At 44.5% G+C, this 18,517-nt stretch overlaps 7 protein-coding genes across 11 annotated transcripts in view; 4 read left to right on the top strand and 3 right to left on the bottom strand.

The window, feature by feature from the left end:
* LOC108140588 (microtubule-associated protein Jupiter) overlaps positions 1-3,709 on the bottom strand; it is a 30,724-nt gene extending 27,015 nt beyond the window's left edge. For all 4 annotated transcript variants that reach the window (XM_017263480.2, XM_041709210.1, XM_017263476.2 and 1 more), the window contains exon 1: positions 3,501-3,709. In XM_017263480.2, coding sequence (XP_017118969.1) covers positions 3,501-3,544 — 44 coding nt within the window. In that variant the 5' untranslated portion in view covers positions 3,545-3,709. The remainder of the gene's footprint in view (positions 1-3,500) is intronic.
* A 485-nt stretch (positions 3,710-4,194) lies between these two features.
* Positions 4,195-5,949, top strand: LOC108140685 (zinc finger and SCAN domain-containing protein 12). Of its 2 annotated transcripts, XM_017263634.2 has the most exons (5): positions 4,195-4,443; positions 4,502-5,271; positions 5,341-5,586; positions 5,648-5,797; positions 5,860-5,949. In XM_017263634.2, the coding sequence occupies exons 1-4, from the start codon at positions 4,294-4,296 to the stop codon at positions 5,769-5,771; spliced, it is 1,290 nt and encodes a 429-aa protein (XP_017119123.1). In that variant the 5' UTR covers positions 4,195-4,293; the 3' UTR covers positions 5,772-5,797; positions 5,860-5,949. The 2 variants fall into 2 exon arrangements, with proteins under 2 accessions (XP_017119123.1, XP_017119122.1); XM_017263633.2 differs by having other exon boundaries at positions 5,648-5,934.
* On the bottom strand, positions 5,833-7,413 carry LOC121467572 (zinc finger protein 624). The gene is made up of 4 exons (XM_041709282.1): positions 7,225-7,413; positions 6,490-7,160; positions 6,297-6,431; positions 5,833-6,088 (listed from the first exon to the last, which is right to left on the bottom strand). The coding sequence occupies exons 1-4, from the start codon at positions 7,342-7,344 to the stop codon at positions 5,860-5,862; spliced, it is 1,155 nt and encodes a 384-aa protein (XP_041565216.1). The 5' UTR covers positions 7,345-7,413; the 3' UTR covers positions 5,833-5,859.
* A 300-nt stretch (positions 7,414-7,713) lies between these two features.
* On the top strand, positions 7,714-9,520 carry LOC108140687 (zinc finger protein 12). Its single transcript, XM_017263636.2, has 6 exons — positions 7,714-7,937; positions 8,003-8,128; positions 8,191-8,699; positions 8,871-9,005; positions 9,060-9,170; positions 9,229-9,520. The coding sequence occupies exons 1-6, from the start codon at positions 7,803-7,805 to the stop codon at positions 9,356-9,358; spliced, it is 1,146 nt and encodes a 381-aa protein (XP_017119125.1). The 5' UTR covers positions 7,714-7,802; the 3' UTR covers positions 9,359-9,520.
* Positions 9,521-9,934: 414 nt separating this feature from the next.
* On the bottom strand, positions 9,935-11,543 carry LOC108140359 (zinc finger protein 8). Its single transcript, XM_017263054.2, has 5 exons — positions 11,476-11,543; positions 11,147-11,269; positions 10,677-11,086; positions 10,369-10,614; positions 9,935-10,298 (listed from the first exon to the last, which is right to left on the bottom strand). Exons 2-5 carry the CDS (start codon positions 11,255-11,257, stop codon positions 10,202-10,204), a joined length of 864 nt encoding a protein of 287 aa, XP_017118543.2. The 5' UTR covers positions 11,258-11,269; positions 11,476-11,543; the 3' UTR covers positions 9,935-10,201.
* Positions 11,544-11,576: 33 nt separating this feature from the next.
* Positions 11,577-13,367, top strand: LOC108140686 (transcription factor Ouib). Its single transcript, XM_017263635.2, has 4 exons — positions 11,577-11,784; positions 11,844-12,721; positions 13,053-13,163; positions 13,219-13,367. Exons 1-4 carry the CDS (start codon positions 11,668-11,670, stop codon positions 13,328-13,330), a joined length of 1,218 nt encoding a protein of 405 aa, XP_017119124.1. The 5' UTR covers positions 11,577-11,667; the 3' UTR covers positions 13,331-13,367.
* A 328-nt stretch (positions 13,368-13,695) lies between these two features.
* Positions 13,696-18,507, top strand: LOC108140507 (mucin-19). The gene is made up of 4 exons (XM_017263290.2): positions 13,696-13,981; positions 14,048-14,215; positions 14,387-14,804; positions 14,871-18,507. The coding sequence occupies exons 1-4, from the start codon at positions 13,908-13,910 to the stop codon at positions 18,231-18,233; spliced, it is 4,023 nt and encodes a 1,340-aa protein (XP_017118779.1). The 5' UTR covers positions 13,696-13,907; the 3' UTR covers positions 18,234-18,507.
* Positions 18,508-18,517: the final 10 nt, after the last annotated feature.

Here is an 18,517-nt window from a genome sequence, read left to right on the forward strand (position 1 = left end):
GAATAATAGCGTAGCTAATTGAACTTGCGCTCAGCAAGGTTCTTAATTTCACACCCGGAAGATTTCTTCGCATTAAAATTATATTTTTCTTGTTACTTGGTAAGAACTCTTGCGTGATGGAAAAGCATTGAGGAGAAACGGTTTTACATTGAACAATCTCGATGATTTTCAATTAATTAACTGTTTTTCAAAGCCTTTTTTATTTTAAAACTTTAAAAAATCGATCAATTATCGTTATAGGCTTCACAGTAATAGCGCTGGTAACTGAAGCATTATTTGTAAATCACTTTTACCACGAACTAGTTGTGTTTATTTGCCTTGCTATATTTGTGACCGCCCCTGTATAGACAAACAGAGGGCGTAGAGCAAAACCATAATGGTAATCGCCCATGTACAATAACAGCCAGAAGGCAGACTCGACGCAAACAGATCGTTCTGAAAATGGCAAGCTGATGCAGATAGCTATGCAAAACGGGTAATCCAAACGGCCGGCCTTATAAGGCGGCCAATGGTCCAAGCCAACAAGAGACGCGTTATTACTTAACAACAATTACCGAAAGTGAGCGCGAGTGTCTGGCTTTGTGTGCCCAATTATAGAGGAAATGTTGCCGAAATTGTCACTCAATGACTCGACTTCCTTGGCGCAGATAGAAGACACAAAGAAAAGCAGCTGTCTGCTCAGTGGAGCGTTTAGCATTGGCCCCGCAGACAGCCTTGGGATCCGCTTGTACGGCACCCAGTTCAATGGGGTTTATGTACTGGAACTACAACCAAATAAGGACAAAGCAGTGATGTTAACATGGACTTACCTGCAAATAAGAAAGAGCAAACAAAAAGTTAGTTAGTTGATGGCTTAAGTTCTTACTATTGTGGCCCACACCATTTATCATTTATCAATTGGGTTGTTTTTTGAACATGACTCACGGCTAAAGAATGAAGATCCCCCGCTCACAGGAAACGTGACTCGCTAGGGCTTCCCTAATTTACACAAAAAACAATTTATCTGCCAGGCCCACCCTGACCAACATCAAAAGTAAATGCATTTGGAAAGTGTCAGGGGAATGGAACTGTGGCAGATACCGAGGACGGAGGACGGACCACATGACAGATATGTCCTACTATGGCCTCCGTCGGGGTTGCTTATCGTGGGTTGCATGCGTCAGTGACAAACTAAAACTCTAAAACTCCTCCTTTGGCAATACACATTGAAAATCGTCCTGTTATATTTTAATTTCATGTTTTCATTTTAAATAAACTAGGTAAAATGTCGATTTATTTGCAAAATATATAAGATATACACATAGCTCCGAAAATAAACTATTAAGGCAGTTTGTTTTGGGGGCCTGTAAGCTTATCATATCAGCTTCTAATATCATCCAAAAATGTCGACCATTATTCGACAAAGAACTTTTTTTTAAGTGTAGATCTAGCACTGTTCCTATGCTGGATTAATGTGGGCCCGTCTGTCTGCATTTTGGGTGCGGCTGACTGGCTGCATTCTCCGGCTGTGCGGCTTTCTCTGGAGGTTATGCCGGGAATTAGACCCATTGACTCATTCTAGGGCTGCGCCCAGGTCCAAACCCAAACCCACTGCTGGCCAACTAGTCGCGACTAGGCAATCAAAATCGACATTTAGTTTTACGGCGAGTCTAACAACAACAGCGGCAGCAGTCGAACATGCAATGTGTCCAGAGTTCAATGCACTTGCCACTCAGCCTCAAACTTCGCTGCAGTGGCTACTTGGCCAGATACACAGGCATACTCGCAGATCGCGTGACTATAGTTAAATATAGTTAAGCACCGAGTATGGCACGTGACGATATTGGGGCAGAAAGTATCCCCCATTTCGTGGACATGGGATATACCGGGAAAACTACAATTTGGGAGGCCGGTGGGCAGGAGTATGCCCTTAATCACTGGCCACCACTGTGGCAGGCAGGCGAAGAAGAAACGAGAACGCCATCGATTTCAATTGCAATTACTCATCATCTATCGCGGCAATTACCCGTATTATGATGATAAGTGCGAACCGAAACAGCTGCTGGGAGATTTTAATGTGACTCAAGGAGGCGATTTGGAGCAGTATTTTCTTGTTTAGCTTCTTTACTCATGGAACCCGGAACATCAGCAAAGGTCAAGAACGGGAAAGCTGGTGCTATTTTTAAGACCATATGTGTTCAAAAATAGCTACGGAATCGGCCTGTTTAATGGAATTTAAGGATTATAAATAGTTAACAATTTTTAGGGTTCTGGTACTACAAATTCCCAAACTATTTTTAATCAATATTGATTTAAATCAGCCAGTTCATTTTGACCAAATTCAATTCAAAAATTTATCTATAAGCTCGTTTTTTGTTTGTCTATATAATTAGAAAAGGAATATATTTATTTATATGGGCATAGAGAAATATAATTTATATGGCCTTTTAATTGTTTAAGTTTACAGACTATAACAGTTTTTATGTACTAGACGATTTAGAAAAGAGTGTTTATTTACAAGATAAACACGAATATTTTTGTATATCGCCATGTAATAAACTCTTTATTGATCGTAACATAATCTTAATATTGTAGAAATTGGATTATTAATATGTTTGTAGAGAAAACTACAAATACGACCACCTAGAATATCGCAGTGTTAAACAAATTTGTTTATATTAAACTTAATTCACTAAACGGTTAATGATATTTTAATAGGTCCAAAGTTTCGAGTGAGCTCTGTACAGTTTTCTATCCGATTTTCGTCTACTTCAGCTATTTTCCCCAGCTGGTAGCTCTATAATGGAGTGATGACCAATTTGAAAACTGGCACAGAGAACGAAGACACAAAAACAAGCGCCACTTTGGTTGCAGTCATAAAAGCGACAGTGGTGCGGGGTGGGTTAGGGTTCGAGATGTCCATCGGGTGATATATGCTATTGAGGGTGGGGGGTGGGGGAAGGAAAACTAGCACACTTGCTGACATTGCAGTGTGCACTTAACTAGAACCACCACTGTGCACCAAAGCACAAACGCACACAATCATACATATGTATGCTTATGCATGTACTAACTGCTAAAAATGGTAAATTTTCCCCAGTTGCAGCTGAAATAAAGTCCTTTTAACAGCGGGGGTTACACATATATCAAATATCGGTTGTTAAGGGCGTTTTCTGACGAGTCCATGACAAAAAGGGAGATGGAGTAACAACCTCAAATCGAATAGGAAAACTCTCCGATCCAAAAGAACAGTTAACCCATTAAAAGATCAATACGCGCATAGTGCAAATTGGGAGGCGAAAGCGGAGAAGGAATTCGGAACGGAAATGGGGGATAGAGTTAATGGAGGAAGCACACAAAAAAGCAACGGAACGATAAGAAAAATAAATAAGAGAGCCTAAGAACGGCACTAAGCGTTGTTACTGGAAATCTGCAAATCCTAACCAATACGAGTGCAAACGCCTACACACACACACTCGGATTATTTAAAAAAATGCCGGTAACTGCTCGGATTTACTTACTTGCTGCTGGCCTGATTATCGGTACAATCAAAGTTGGAGATCATCCTGCTGTTTAGCCGTAATTTGACGCTTGATAACAATTAAATAAAACTGGCACACACGCGATGACGTGAAACACACAAAATGCAAGTGGGAAATGCACACAAAACGGAGAATAAGAGTCCAAGAGCAGATGCCGCGGCACGTTCGTTCAGTTCGAAAGGCGAAATAAGTGTGGCCGTCACTGAGCCGCTAGGCCACACCGTCTGCTCAGAAAAAAAGACCTAAAAAATGCCACAGCGGCAGGGCCGGAGCAGGAAAGTACTTATAGGGGACTTTACATATTTAATTCCGAAAATCTCCGTTGCTAATTATTATTGTACAATATATCATATATCCATTTTGTATCATATCCATTTTTTTACTTTCCTCTTAGAGTTTTTTTGTTTTTTGTTAGATCTAGAATAAAAAATTGTTTATAAGTAATGATCGTTAACATAATTAGATTCTTAGTAAATAACACGATCTGTCAATTTGTTTGTACAAATAATTTGAGTTCAAAAATATTATCAAGCTATAGATTGACTTAAATAAGAAATTCTGTTTATTTATTTAAAGTATTTTTAATTTGTATAAAACTGGAAAAATAACAGTTAAAAAACCGGTATTTTCTATTAATCTCTACTGGTATATTTTCACACATTAGTTACGGTCACACAGATTAATATAATGTTAGATTTGTTGTTTTGTTTACTGCCAATTTGATTTTAAAAATATTGGCTAACTGCCGACTTGCATCCAATTTCTGGCCAGGATGAATATCACCAGCTCCCCAAAGGTGTTGATGAAGTGTCGGATTTGCCTAGGCGATTCTGAGGAGCAGACAATGAGTGCTCTGTTTGACGAGGAGGCTGAAAACGATGACCCGCTGAACGAGAAGGTTGAGTTCTGCTGCGGCATAAAGGTGAGAAGAACATCAAAATTAGTTATATGTCACGCTTTACCACTCCAATTACCTGCAGGTTCGTCAATCTGCCAAGATGCCAGCCAAGGCCTGCCACAGCTGTACCGAATTCGTTCAAATGTGGTGCAACTTCCGTCAGATGTGCCTGAACTCACAGGTGTACTGGGAAACAAGTTTTCCTGATTCGGAGAGACCGGAGGATTTGCTTCAAGCCAGCGATGGCGAGTACATGGAGTATCTGTACGAAAAACTGCAGCTGAATTCGGGCCCTGAAAACAATTACCAGGAGGAGATCAGCCAAACGACAGAGGAGGAGCAACAACTGGAGGATCACGTACAGGAAGTGCTCGACGTCAACGGGTACATTATGGACGGACAAATCGAAGAGGAAAATGAGACCGTTAAGGACAGTTCTGAACAAATGTTGATTTCCCACCTGGACGCATACGTTAATAATCCAGAAATGGAAGAAACCATTGAAGATAAGGATGAGCTTGTAGAGGATTCTTCCCTTCTAAACGAGGAGTACTATGAGGTCGACTACGAAGAACTCCACGAAGATGATTTTATTTCAACCTCACCTTCTCCGGATCCCAGCCCAAAAGAGGACCCACGCAATTCAGGACGGTTCCGCAAACTGGGAAGGCCCCGCAAGCCGGACAGCGAACTTAAGTTCAAGCGGAAGGAGATCAGCGCACAGGGAAAGGCGACCAAGTCAAAGATAGAGGACAAATTAGTGTGCAATCTGTGTGGCAACGTCTTTTACAAGAAATCCATGTTCACAGCTCATTTGATGACACATTCGGAATATAAACCACACCAATGCGAGTAGGTCGAAAGTGTATAAGTTTTCTATTTGATTTCCGTTGAGAAAATATATATGTGTTTTTATTTCAGAATCTGCAACAAAGCCTTTCGACAAATGGGCGAGCTGCGAGCCCACATTCGTCGTCATACGGGCGTTCGCCCTTACAAATGTATGTACTGCGACCGCCACTTCTATGACCGGAGCGAAAGGGTTCGCCATGAGCGGGTACACACAAATACTCGTCCTTACGCCTGTCAGGAGTGCGGCAAGACCTTCACACACACGGCCATCCTCAAGAATCACCTCCTGGTGCACTCCGGCGAGAAAAACTACAAGTAAGAAGGAATACTCCCCGAGTTACCTATATTCAAATAGCTAATGATTTCCGTCCTTCAGCTGTGACATATGCTCCAAGTCATTCACCCTGCTGCATCAATTGAAGGCTCATTTGCAGACCCTCACCCACCGCAACAAATTGGAGAGCTCCATACCCAACTCCACGGACTTCACGCAGAGCTAATGCTCTGCCACTACTTTCTAATTTAAGTTAGCTACAAGTATTTCAGGCTACAAAACAGACAGGCTTTTCATAGATTTTTATTTTTTAGCTATTCCATCATGTCGCTGTCTTCGATAACTGACGTCACACCTAGATAGTGCGCATTCGTCTTCTCGTGCGCCGTGAGCTGGTGTTTCAGGCGAAAAGCCTTGTCGCAAGTGAGGCACTTGTGGGGCTTATCAGCACTGTGCAGGAGGTAGTGGGCCTTGCGGGAGGTGGAAAGTGAAAAGGTTTTTCCGCAAATGTTGCAAGCATAAGGTCTTTCATTCGTGTGCGTGCTAGAAAGAAGGATATCAAAATGAGTACATATTAAAAATAGTTATAGTTTGAAGAGCTTAGGTTTTTTTTTTAACTATTACTATTAGAGCAAATTAAAGCAGAGGAAAATTTGTTAGAAATAAATTGGCCACAAGTAAAAAGCTTTGCACACGTTGCAATTTGTGTGTTTTAATGGTAAAAATGATCAGGTTGAGTATGGTACCATACCGTTCGTGTTTGCGATGAGTGCTGCAATCAGTAAATCGGCGAGTACAATATGAACATTTATAGGGCTTTTCACCGGTGTGTGTTCGCATATGAGTTTTCAGGTTGCATGCCGCTCTGAATGTCTTTCGGCAAACCCTAAAGCAAACAATTTATAAAATCCTGATTTTATAGATTTTTTTTTTTGGATACATACTCGCACTCGTGGCCCTTCTCATTACGGTGAAATGTCATGTGTACTTTGAGCTGTGAGAGATATGCGTATGAATTGTGGCATATCCTGCATCTATACTTGTCAGGCACACAGACCACACCTAGATCAACATTGTATTCTGGGGCTTGCTCTGATTTCTGGGACTCCTCACTGGTCTCCTGCATGCTGTCTATAACGACGGTTTCGTCCTGCGATGAGCTTTCCAAGTCATTGTCATCTATGCTGTCCTTGACTGAACCACTGATGGTGTAGTCTTCCGGGATTGTGGGTTTCTCTCTATCCGTATTGACGTTTAAAACGTAAACGAAGTGTCCTGCCTCCTCCGGGGATGGGTGTTTTTTTGTGGGTACAGATTCCACTGATTTGGCTTTCGTTTCCTGGCTTTCCTGACTTTCGTCAGTCTTGATGACTAGGGGCTTCTCTTCCATGAGTCTCTCTGAAATGTTCTGCTTTCTGGCACGCTTTCTCTGACCAACAGGCGGATCCTTATTTTCAATGGTCTGAAAAGCCGCTGCCGAGGACATGGTTTGGCGGACTAAACTTCTCAGGTGCTCGTCGGACCTTTTGCATTCGCGCAGGAATCGATCTACGTCCTCCAGCCTGTCCATACAATCCGAGCAAATCTGATCTGGCAATCCATCATCCGGCTCCACCTGGCAATGAGTATCACACATATTTATTAAACACAAAAATAATCTGAAATTGTCATGAACCCACAACTATGCCTGCATATAAGAGCAACTGCTTGTGGGCCTCGGACTTAAAGAGGGACTGCAGCATTAAGCCTTTCTTGGCGGTGCAAGTGCGGCACATGCTCCACTTAATGCTGATTTCCATTGTTTTGTTTGTTTCAGAAATTCCTCCTTGGTATCCGTCAAATTCCGATTCAAATGCCAGAGCTGGGCATTGAAAAAATTAGGGTTGTCAAGTACGCGATATTAGTATCCACAATATCGATTGCTTTAAACTATCGATCAGACTTTTATTATTAGGAATTAATTTTTTAACCATTTTTATTGCTGTATAAAACAAATGTAAGCAAATACTATTTAATGAATGTAATAATTAATATAATTATGTAATATTTATAATGTATACGAACTTAAATTAAATTTATGTTTGGTTGTCCGAATACTTTTGCATTTCAATGCGGTGTTCTTTAAAAATGTCTTACGTCGATAAGAATTCGATAACTGTGCAGCCTTTGACACTTTTGACAACCCTGGGAAAAGTTTCAAGACGCTTGTTTATTTCACTGATTTGCAGACATACGGACGGCCAGGACAAGCAAAATCATGCCCGAGTACATGCTGTGCAGGATCTGCTTGACAGAGGACATCAACTCGGAGGCGATGGCGCCACTGTTCGACGACGACGATGCCCAGTGCCGGGAGCTGGTGCGCAAGATTGAGGAAGTGGGCAGCATAAAGGTACATGTGGTGGAAGGTGCACCTGTGACCCGAACTCTGCGGCTAATCCCGCTCTGATTTTCCAGCTGGTGCCGCTGCAGAACATTCCGAGCATGCTGTGCTACAGCTGCGTGGAGCGGCTGACAAGCGCCCACAAGTTCCGGGAGCTGTGCCAGGAGAGCGAGCGGACGTTTGCCACCAATGTTGTCAAGGTGCATCCCTCTAGGGCCACCCAAAGCTCCCGCATTAAACTATAAACTATTCCTCTCTCCAGGCAGAGATGAAGTCGGAGCCAACGGACGAGGTGCCACACATAGTGGCGGACCACATCGAGTACATCTACGAGTCGGCCAACGACTTCATCGATGGCGTCGAGGAGGACATCGAGATGGAGAACATGATGGAGGAGCGACTGGAGGACGGCGTTGCGGAGATCACTCAGCCTTATGACATCAACAATGTGGTGGACGAACTGGACGAGAACGACCTGCTGGTGCCGAACAGCACCGATAGCGACTACGAGCCCACTGAGCACTGCCGCAAACCCAAGGTGCGGAAGTCTCGGATGAGTAAACGTGGTCGTGGACGACCACGCGGATCTGGCTCCGGACATGCACGCAGTCTCAGCCAGGAGCGCCCATCAGTGCAATCGAGCTGCAAGTCCTCGCCCGAGGAGTCCTCCACAAACATCATGTGCGAGATTTGCGGCAATATCTACTCCAAGCGGGCGGCGCTAAACATTCATATGCGTCGCCATATGGCCGAAAAGCCATTTGAATGCGAGTGGGTATTCGGTAGGGTTTTGCATGAATGCATTCAAAGGGTTTTAAAAATGAATACATGTTTGTATACTTATTGAGAAATTGTAACTTGAATGCTCTCGTACAGAACTCTGCTATAAAAATGCAACAAATCTGATTTAATAATAATAATGTAATTGATATTCCCTCACAGAATCTGCGGCAAAACATTTGCAGGCCCATCCGAGCTTAATCGCCACATTCGAGTGCACACGGGCGAAAAGCCCTTTACATGTAAATACTGCAACCGTTCATTTGCTGACCGCAGCTCTAATATACGCCATGAGAGGTAAGACGTCCATTTCCCCGAAATAAGTCCATTGCTAACTGAATTATCTTCCAGAACCCACACGAATGAGAGGCCTTTTACCTGCTCCACCTGCGGAAAGTCATTCTCCTACTCCAATGTGCTAAAGAACCATATGCTTACCCACACGGGAGAGAAACCCTTCCTGTAGCTTACTCACGAATTTGTTCAAGCCTGCTTAATCTAAAGTTCGTTGCATTTTTAGATGCCGGCCGTGCAATAAGACCTTCTCCCGCAAGCACCAGCTGGAGCAGCATATCGGCACGATGACCCACCAACAGACTGTTAGGAACCACCAGAATAACGAACCGATGCGGCACTCAGAGATCTACTAGTCCTAAAACTTGCAATTAACATTTTTATAGATAATTTAATTATAAATATATATTGTATAAATAAAAAGAGTACAAATGGTCCGACCAGGATGTGTAACAAATTATCTTTCTGGTTTGAAACGTTATCTGTAAGACTCTAATATAATTTGTAATTGTACACAAATTGGGCAAAAAAAAAAACATTTTTAAGAGCACATATATTTTTATTAAAATATGTAAATTGACAAATTTTAAAGATTAAATATTTGTTTTTAACATCAATAAAAGCCATATAGCATTGTTTTTGGTTAAGCAATAAATCAATTTCTGTAAAAGGTTTACCGTGTTTTATTAGTACATTTTTAAAAAATTTACTTCTGTTAAAAAACACATTTAAAGGCAGTACATAATATAAGCTATTATTTCATATTATATATTTTTTAATTGTTTTCAGAAAAAATATAAGATTTATATGTGTTTAATGGATTTGGGTTGGCAATAAATACGCATTTAAAAGCAGTACATTATATTAATATTTTTTTGTAATTATTTTTTTTTTAATTTCTCGATTAAACACCAATAAATGTCATGGAAGGATTCAGTTGTGTTCGAAAATATATTTCTTTATGCAGTTTTTACTTTTGTTGGAAGCTAAAGTTTGACAAAAAATCGACTGTTTTTAACATCAATAAATGCCATACAACAATGGATTAATAATGGCACTGGATTAAGTATGTGTATACTTGAAGTTTTATCTTCTCAAAAGACTCGGAATATTTTTGTTAAGATTAGGTTTTAAACTCATATAGGTTCTTACGAATAGGTAGTATAAAGGGGGCTACAAAATAATGACTAGCTACGCTATTATAATAGACTCTGGGCTTTTTCCTTGTGAACGGTGCTGGAGAAGTGAAGCATCAGTTGGGAGATCCGCTGGAAGTGCTTCTGACAAACGTAGCAACTGTAAAATCAAAAGGTGTTGGAATATGTAAAAAAAAACATGTAGATTTGGCCCAAATCGAAATGCCCACTAGTGCTTCCGTTCGGCGGCATGGGTCATCTTGTGCTTGCCCAGACATCCGGAGCTTACAAAAGTCAATTCGCAGATGTCGCACTCAAAGCGTCGCTCGTTCCGATGGCGCCGGTGGTGCTCCTGGCGAGCACTCGTGTCGGAGAACCGACGTGGACAGTACAGGCAGACGTAGGGCTTTTCGCCCGTATGGATACGGTTGTGGCGAGTCAGCTCCTTCCGAGTGGCAAAGCTCCTTCCGCAATCCCTAAATAGAATAGCAGCCTTAAGCATTCTATAGAATATAAAAGCTTATTGATAAATCTCTACCCAAAAGGACAATGAAAATCCTTGATGCCTGTGTGCCTAAGTTTGTGCTCTTGAAAGTTCGTCTTGTTGTTAATGATTTTTCCGCACTCTTCGCAGGTATATGGACCAGTTCTACGATTTCGAGTTGGGTGCTTCGAGCTCATTGGTGCTTTGATTTGTCCAGCAGTCTGTGGAAGCTCTTTGATTTCGGGAATCAAAATGGATTCATCTAATGCAAGCTCGATTTGGTTATCATCAATGTCTTCATGCCTGGTGGGTTCTTTTTTTGGGTCATCTTTTCTGGTGGACTCAGTCCTCTCCAGATTCTGTTTCTCGGAAATGATGCAGCGCTGGCGAAATTTAATGGCTGTCTCCAGATCGCCCAAGCAAACCATACACAAGTGGCTGGATATTTCTTTTTTGCAAATTAGCTGGGAACCAAAAATAGCAAAGTTAAGTGCATAGTTGAAGGAAGTATTTTTAGTCCTTACCTCGACTCCTGTAATTGAATGAATTTGACGAACCAGGTGACCATTTGCCGGGTCAAATACGTTAATTGGTGCTTCCGTTTTAGAGCAAATGCGGCAATTTATGATTCGCATCCTGGATTTTTGCTATTTTTAAATACAAATAAAATGTTTGTTTACTTTTTTTGGCAAATAGTGTTTAGGTGCGGAATAGTTAGGGTGACACAATTGATGAAAACATGCGCGTGGTTTTAAATTGTTGACAAGGGGTGATATATTTATTTTACTCTTTTATAATTGCACTTAATTTATTAACAAATATAAGCTCATTTTTAAACATTTTGTTATTTTACCGTTTTTAAGTTTTCTGACAGCTTCCACAGCTTAATACCCCTATACTACACATGTCATTGCCACAGTTATCGTTATCGTTATCGTTATCGCCGACCACTAAACAGCTGTTTCATATACATGTAGCTGATGCGTTTACCAAACAATTCCATTGTTTATATTCGAAATAAACTCAAATATTTTCCATAAACGAAATGACGCTTCAATGCAGGACCTGCGGAGGCGTCATCTATAACTCAAAAGCCAAGAATCTCTTTCACATAGAAAACGCTACGTTGCTGCAAAACGTAAATCTTGTATCTGGCGCCATGGTAAGATCAAAAATGCTTATTTTCTCTGAATTTTATTAAAATATCCGCTGTAATTGTAGTTGCATGATGATCCGGAGCTGCCCAGCTGCATATGCGCATGCTGCCTGCTCGACTTAAATCAGGCTATTGTGTTCCGGGAAAGGTGCATCCAAACGCAGGAGGACTTGGTCCGGCGACTCAGAAATCCTGAACAGGAAATGTTTGGGACAGACCTTGAGGAAGCCGAAGTGGTTGTAGATATCAAGGAGGAGGCTGAGGTCAAAGGGTTTGGCTTACCTTTGGACAATACTATCGAAAAAGTCGACGAGTTCTTTGAAGAGTTTCAAGATGTAGACGCAGATGCGGAGGCGTATAACGTCGAAGTGGGCGAAGAGGTGTCCCAAGATGCCGACTCCCTTGTCTCCAGTGTGCAGAAGGAGTTTGAGTCAATTTACGACGATGACGAAAGCACAACAACAGAGAGCAAGGAGCTCGTGGAGGAAGTAAAGGGTGCCTATTACAATGAAGGTGAGGATGAGAGTAATGGATCCTCTCCAGATTCACCACCGCCCTCGGCAAAGCGGGCGCAAGGTCGCCCCAGAGCTAGTAGTTGCTCCTCGGAGACGACGACCTCGAAGCCCAAAAGAAAGAAACAGTACGTCACGTGGAAAAACTTGACCGAGGAGCAGATCGTGGAGCGAAAGCGGCAGCAGCGGAAGCGGGACTGCGTCTGCGAGCAATGCGGCCGCCATTTCACCGACCAGAGCAACTTCAAGCTGCACATGCTGCGGCACACGGGCATGAAGAACTTCGCCTGCCAGGAATGCGGTAAGCAGTTCTACACCGAGCACCTCATGTCACTGCACCAGCGGATCGTGCACCAGGGCGAGAAGCCCTACGCCTGCCGATACTGCACCAAGTCCTTCCACAACAGCACCACCCGCGTCATCCACGAAAGGTAGGTGATACTTACATATTTTTCATTCGTTGGTATTAATTTAATTTTATTTAAACTTATCTGAAGAAAGTAGTATAGCAGTAGTATATTATCGACTTAAATTATTCAGTATTAATCAACCAATTCATACTATTAAATAAGTATTATTATTGTTATTATTATTATTTAAGATCTTCGACTTAAATTGGTTTGGTAAATTTCTGAGAACTGTTGATCAGAAAAACTTACACACAAAAATTTCAAAACAATTTTAAGCAAAAAGATTTCTGATAAACTTTTCTAAAATTGCTATTGATGTTTTGGACTACTAATAAAGAATATTTATTTCCAGAGTTCACACTAATGCCAAGCCTTACAGCTGTAACCTATGCGACAAAAGCTTCAGCTCGGCTTCCGGACGCAAACGGCACGAATTGATTCATACAGGTGTGCGGGCCTTTTCGTGAGTATAATTAATATTTTTCGGCGATTCAAAACTAAGTAAATTTCCATTTTAGCTGTACTATCTGTGAGCAAACTTTCCAGCGCAACACTCATCTTAAGGCCCACCTGCGGTCCAAGTTTCACAGTTTAAGGGTGAAAAACAACGGACTCGAAAGCACAGAATGAAAAATAATTTTTCTGAAAATTATGCTTTATATTAGTTCTTTAAAACAAACCTTCTCAATTCTTTTAATTTGGGAGTAAATTTCACTTTTTGATTACGATATCTGGCGCCACTCATTGCGAATATAATCGATAACAGGGCTCTGCCAAAAAAAATCCGAGGTGGCAGCACTTACCGCCTCCACTTTCTTTTTAGTAGTACGGCAAGGCTGTACAGTTTTAGTTCGTTAAATATTAAAATATTTAATGAAATTGTAACAATATATCTTAGCGGGGTATAGAAGAGTCCGCATTATTGTTTAGTTTTAAATAATTAAATTTAAAACGCGTTGAAATATTTCGCTATAGAGTGCCAGATATTGGTATATTTTGGCGCTTCAGCTACGGTCACACCGCTGAAATTTCATCTAAATTTGACATTGTATTCCGCTTAAGATTTAATTTAAATTAAAAAAGGTGGTTTCGAGGAAAATTATAAGTATTTTAGGCGATACTTGGACGAAGCTAAACCGCCCCCCGCAAGTGTTCCACACCTTCCCAATTGCACTGTGAAAAAAACCGGTTGCTGACCTTCGGCAGCATGGAGCGTCGTCGCTTTAACTTGAGCAGCATGTCGCCCATGGCGGATTCCACGCGGATTGACGCGTCGCTAATGTGAGTGCCCACCTGTCGTTCTCAATTGAACTCGATTACTAATCACAGGTGTTTTCCTTTGTTCAGGGGCAATCGCCACTCGCCCGCCAGTTTCTTGAGGGGACTGAGTCCCAAGGGGGCGAACACCACGCTCAATGGCACCCGCACCCCGGAAAGGTCATTGATGAACCACACGGCCACATCGCCCAGCAGCATATCGCGACAAAAACTGAACCTCAGCCAGTTGGATCCCAGGTACGTGGTTTAGTTTCCAAATTGCACCAGGGCACAAACATCGTAAGATCTGATTGCTTGAAGAGTTGTGATAAAATATATAATTGCATGTCGAGTTGTGATAAAATATATAATAGCTTCCCAATTATTGATTTAAATTTCGACCCTTTCAAAAAATTATTGATCTTACAGAACCTTTGTCGATGTGCACAGCAGTGGACTGGCCTCCCGGATAGTGGCCTACCATGAGAGCAGCCTGGGCGGACGCAGTGGCCTGCAGCGCAGCATGTCCGCCAGCAATCTTTACAATCCACTGACGCAGCCGCGCAGGGCTCCCGCCACCCCGCTGCCCTACAAATCGAAGGTGCCGGCGCTTTCCATGACCCAAATTGCACCACCGGAGCGGAGCTTCTATTCCGGCAACACTCTGCCCAGCCTCTTGCGGTCCAACTCTCTGGCGGGAGTGGTGCACAAGGTCAGCGAGCAGGAGCAGCTGTCGCGGGAGAATCGACCCATCCTGCATCCGCCGCATCCGCAGCACGAAAGTGAACCAACCAGGAGCGTGCTGGAGGAGCTCAAGGAGATTTCGCGGAAGCGCATCAACAGTGGTGTAAGTTTAAGCCCTCAACATCTATCCTCTCGAAAGGACACAAGCTTAGGCTTCGCTTGCTTTCAGGACGCGTCCTCGCCTCACGACTTTACGAAAAGGAGTTGCCATCGAGGTGTGGACTTTGTGGACCACAACCGTCACCAACAACAGCTCACCCAGCTGCAGCAGCAGCAGCCGCAAAATCAGTCTTTTAAGAGACAACGCGAACTCACTGTATCGGTTCCTCTCAGGCATCATTCGACATCGCTGGTGCCTGCTCCACCTTCAATGCAGCATATGCTCTCCAATGGCAGCATATCGCCCACCCAGTCGCCGGAGCAGCTGGCCAAGCGGCCGAACTGCAACTACAACAACGACATTGCATCCTCGCTGAGCTCCAGTCGGCGGCACAGCAACAAGCGGAAGCTGTTCGACATGCGGGAGAGCTTTCAGCGCAGCAAATGTGAGTCCACGGCCAGTGGGAGCTCACCGGACAACTCCCCCGGCGAGAATGTGGCCAAAATTCAGCGTAAAGTGATCGCAGAATCGGTCAGCAAGGCGTCGAGCATGCCCGTTCCCTCTGTGTCGGCAGTGCCTCCTGCGCGGACAATTTCAGCACCTCCAGCAGATCAGAGATCAGCAGAAGTTCCGCCTGCGACGGAGAAACCCAAGCTTACGCTATTCAATGCGCGGCAGTCTCAAACAAAAACGAAACAGCCGCGACAAGATCTGAACAGTCCGGATGTGGATGCTGGGGAATACGCGGGCATTAATTTTGTAAAGCCCAAGCAGCAGAACTCCATGCTGGGCGTTAAAAATTCCAGTGTGGAGCGCACGCACAAGACCAAACTGGCCATAATGCTCAGCGGATTGAAGGGTGAACTGTACCAGGGTGAGCCGGACGAACTAGACGCTCTAGCGCCATCTCCTGTGGATCTGCCAACGCCCATAAAACCTACAATTGCGCCGCCAGTGACTACAGCTACAACCACCACGACCACAACCTCCACCGCGACCATGAATACTTCGGCGGCCAGCAAGCCGGTAATACTAAGTAACCAGGTGATAAAGCCAGCGGAAACGACAACCACAAGTGCCACCAACCCACTGCCTAAACTTGTGTTTGGCCAGACGGCGACGACTGCTTCACCGGAGCCAGCAGCAGCGCCAAAGACCACCGAGAAAGATGCGGCCGCACCAGCAGGAATCCCGGCCAAGCCCGAATTACCAGCTAATTCTTTGGCGCCTGCAGCATCAACTCAACCATTGATTACTTTTGGCACACCGAAATCCTCCGCTGCACCCACACTCTCATTTGGAAATGCCAGCACTACTGTTACTACTACCCCAAGCACTAGTGCCACCACAACAAAGCCAATGTTCTCATTTGGACAACCGTCTGCCAATGGACCAACAGTAGGCGTCGCATCTGGATTCAAAATAGACAGCCCCGCAACAACAAAAGCCAATTCAACAAACTCAGGAACGCCGGCCACAACTACAAATACTTTTGGAGCGGTCACAACTACAACTACTTTTGGAGCGGCCACAACTACAACTACTTTTGGAGCGGCCACAACTACAACTACTTTTGGAGCGGCCATACCAACGACGACATCGACGACGTCATCCATTAGCTTTGGCAAGCCGATTTCAGCAGGACCAACAGGACCGGCCACAATGAACAACCCAGCCACAGGAATAATATCACCATTCGGAACAGGACCATCGACCACCAGCAATGCGCTGAACTCAACGGAAAGCAAACCAATATTTGCCTTTGGACAGTCGGGCAATGCAAGCTCAGGGACTCCGGCAAGCAGTGGAAATGAAGCACCTGCTGCCAAACCGGCTGTTTTCAGCTTTGGCAGTAGCACCACTCAACCAGCTGGAGCAGCATTAACACAATCGTTTGGCAGTCAATCGCAGTCGGGCGCCAACTCTTTTGGCGGGGTTTTCAGTCAACCTGCGGCAACCAAGGCCGAGCCAACTAAGCCTGGTATCTTCGGTAGTCAGGACAACAGCTTTGGAAGCGCCTTCAAACCATCAGGAGATGCCGCAGCAACCACAGCTGCCGAGCCTGTGAAGCCATTCGGTTTTGGAGCTACCACAACCGTGGCAGGCGGAGCCCCAGCGCCCACGAATCTCTTTGCCTTTGGAGGATCAGCCACATCGAAGACAACAGAACCTACTACAACTAATACCGCAAACAATCTGTTTGGTCAGAATGCAGCTACAACCACGCCCTTTGCCTTTGGAGGAGCATCAGCAGCAGCAGCAACAGGAAGCAGTGGAAATAAGGACAACAAATCAATATTTGCATTTGGAGGAGGAGGAGCAGGAGCAGGAGCAGCAGACAACAACTCGGCAGCCAAGCCGAGTTCGTTGTTTAACTTTGGCGGCGCGGAAAAGAGTGCACCACCTGCCTTTGGCAGCTCAACACCATCGGCATCATCTGCAGCACCCACACCGGCAAGCAACGTCTTTGGATTCGGCTCAGCACAGCAGAAGCCTGCCACACCCATGTTTGGCAATGGATCAGCCCAACAGGCCGCGTCTGCAGCCCCTCCAGTGGCAGCCACCAAACCATTTGGATTTGGAGGTGCCCAGCAGGCGTCTGCACCATCGGCGTCGCCAGCTTCTGGAGGATTCTCGTTTGCCGCAGCGGCATCAAAGAATACCGCTGAAGCGAGTGGAACAAATATGTTTGGCAGTCCCGCCAGCACCAGCAAGACGACTTTTAACTTCGGCGGAAACACCGGCAACCAGGCAGGAGCAGCATCGCCAGGTGGCTTCTCTTTTGCCACACCAAGCAAGAAGGAAGCGCCTGCGGCCACAAATATCTTCGGAAGCCCCAACACCGGAGTGGTTAAGCCAAGCTTTAGTTTTTCAAGTAACAATCCGAGCACCCAATCAGCAGCTCCTACTCCGGCACCCAGCTTTGGAGGATTCGGAGCACCTGCAGCGCCACCAGCGGCCGCACCCAATCAAAACAAACCGTTTGCCTTTGGAGGAGGCTCGGCAGCTCCCGCTCCCAGCGCCTCACCCATGGGCGGCAACCTGTTCGCCAATGCGGTGGCTGCCACCGAAAACCAACCGAAGCCGGGAGGAGTCTTCCCGTTCGGCGGGGCTAAGAGCACCGCCAGCAGCACGACAGCCGGCAACGCTCCCTTCTCCTTTGGCGGAGCAGCTGCAGGCGGCATCGCCTCGCCGCCCAGCAACCAGGGCATGAACACAGCGAAGCCGTTCACCTTTGGTGGCGTGGGCGGCAATCCGGCGCCCAATGTCTTTGGAAGTCCAGCACCTGCGCCGGCAGCCAGCAATCCGGCAGGAGCCTTCAGCTTTGGCGGCGGCGGCAGTCCGGCCCAACAGGCGAACGCCGGAAACATGTTCGCCCCACCGTCGGAGAGTCGACCCATCCGCAAAGCCACCCGACGACTGCAGAAATAAGTCCGCGAACCAAATTGATGTGTAGTTCATTATTGTTTTTCTAGTTAAATTATTGTTTTTTACCAGACAGTGCAGGAATGTAGTTGGCAATCCAAAATGTAACATACAAATCCATTTCTGTAAATGTGATTGTCTCTAAAGCGTATAGAATTAGAAACGTATCATTTAATTATATTTTTATGCATTCAATTAACAAAATGTATGTTATTGAAATCAATATAAAAGCAGCTAAAAATAAACATTGAAGTGTGAACCCTGAAGTGTTCAAGTTACATTTGAATCGT

The sequence above is a fragment of the Drosophila elegans genome, unplaced genomic scaffold (genome assembly GCF_018152505.1).
Source record: "Drosophila elegans isolate 14027-0461.03 unplaced genomic scaffold, ASM1815250v1 contig_476, whole genome shotgun sequence".
In the NCBI taxonomy this organism is placed as follows: domain Eukaryota; kingdom Metazoa; phylum Arthropoda; class Insecta; order Diptera; family Drosophilidae; genus Drosophila; species Drosophila elegans.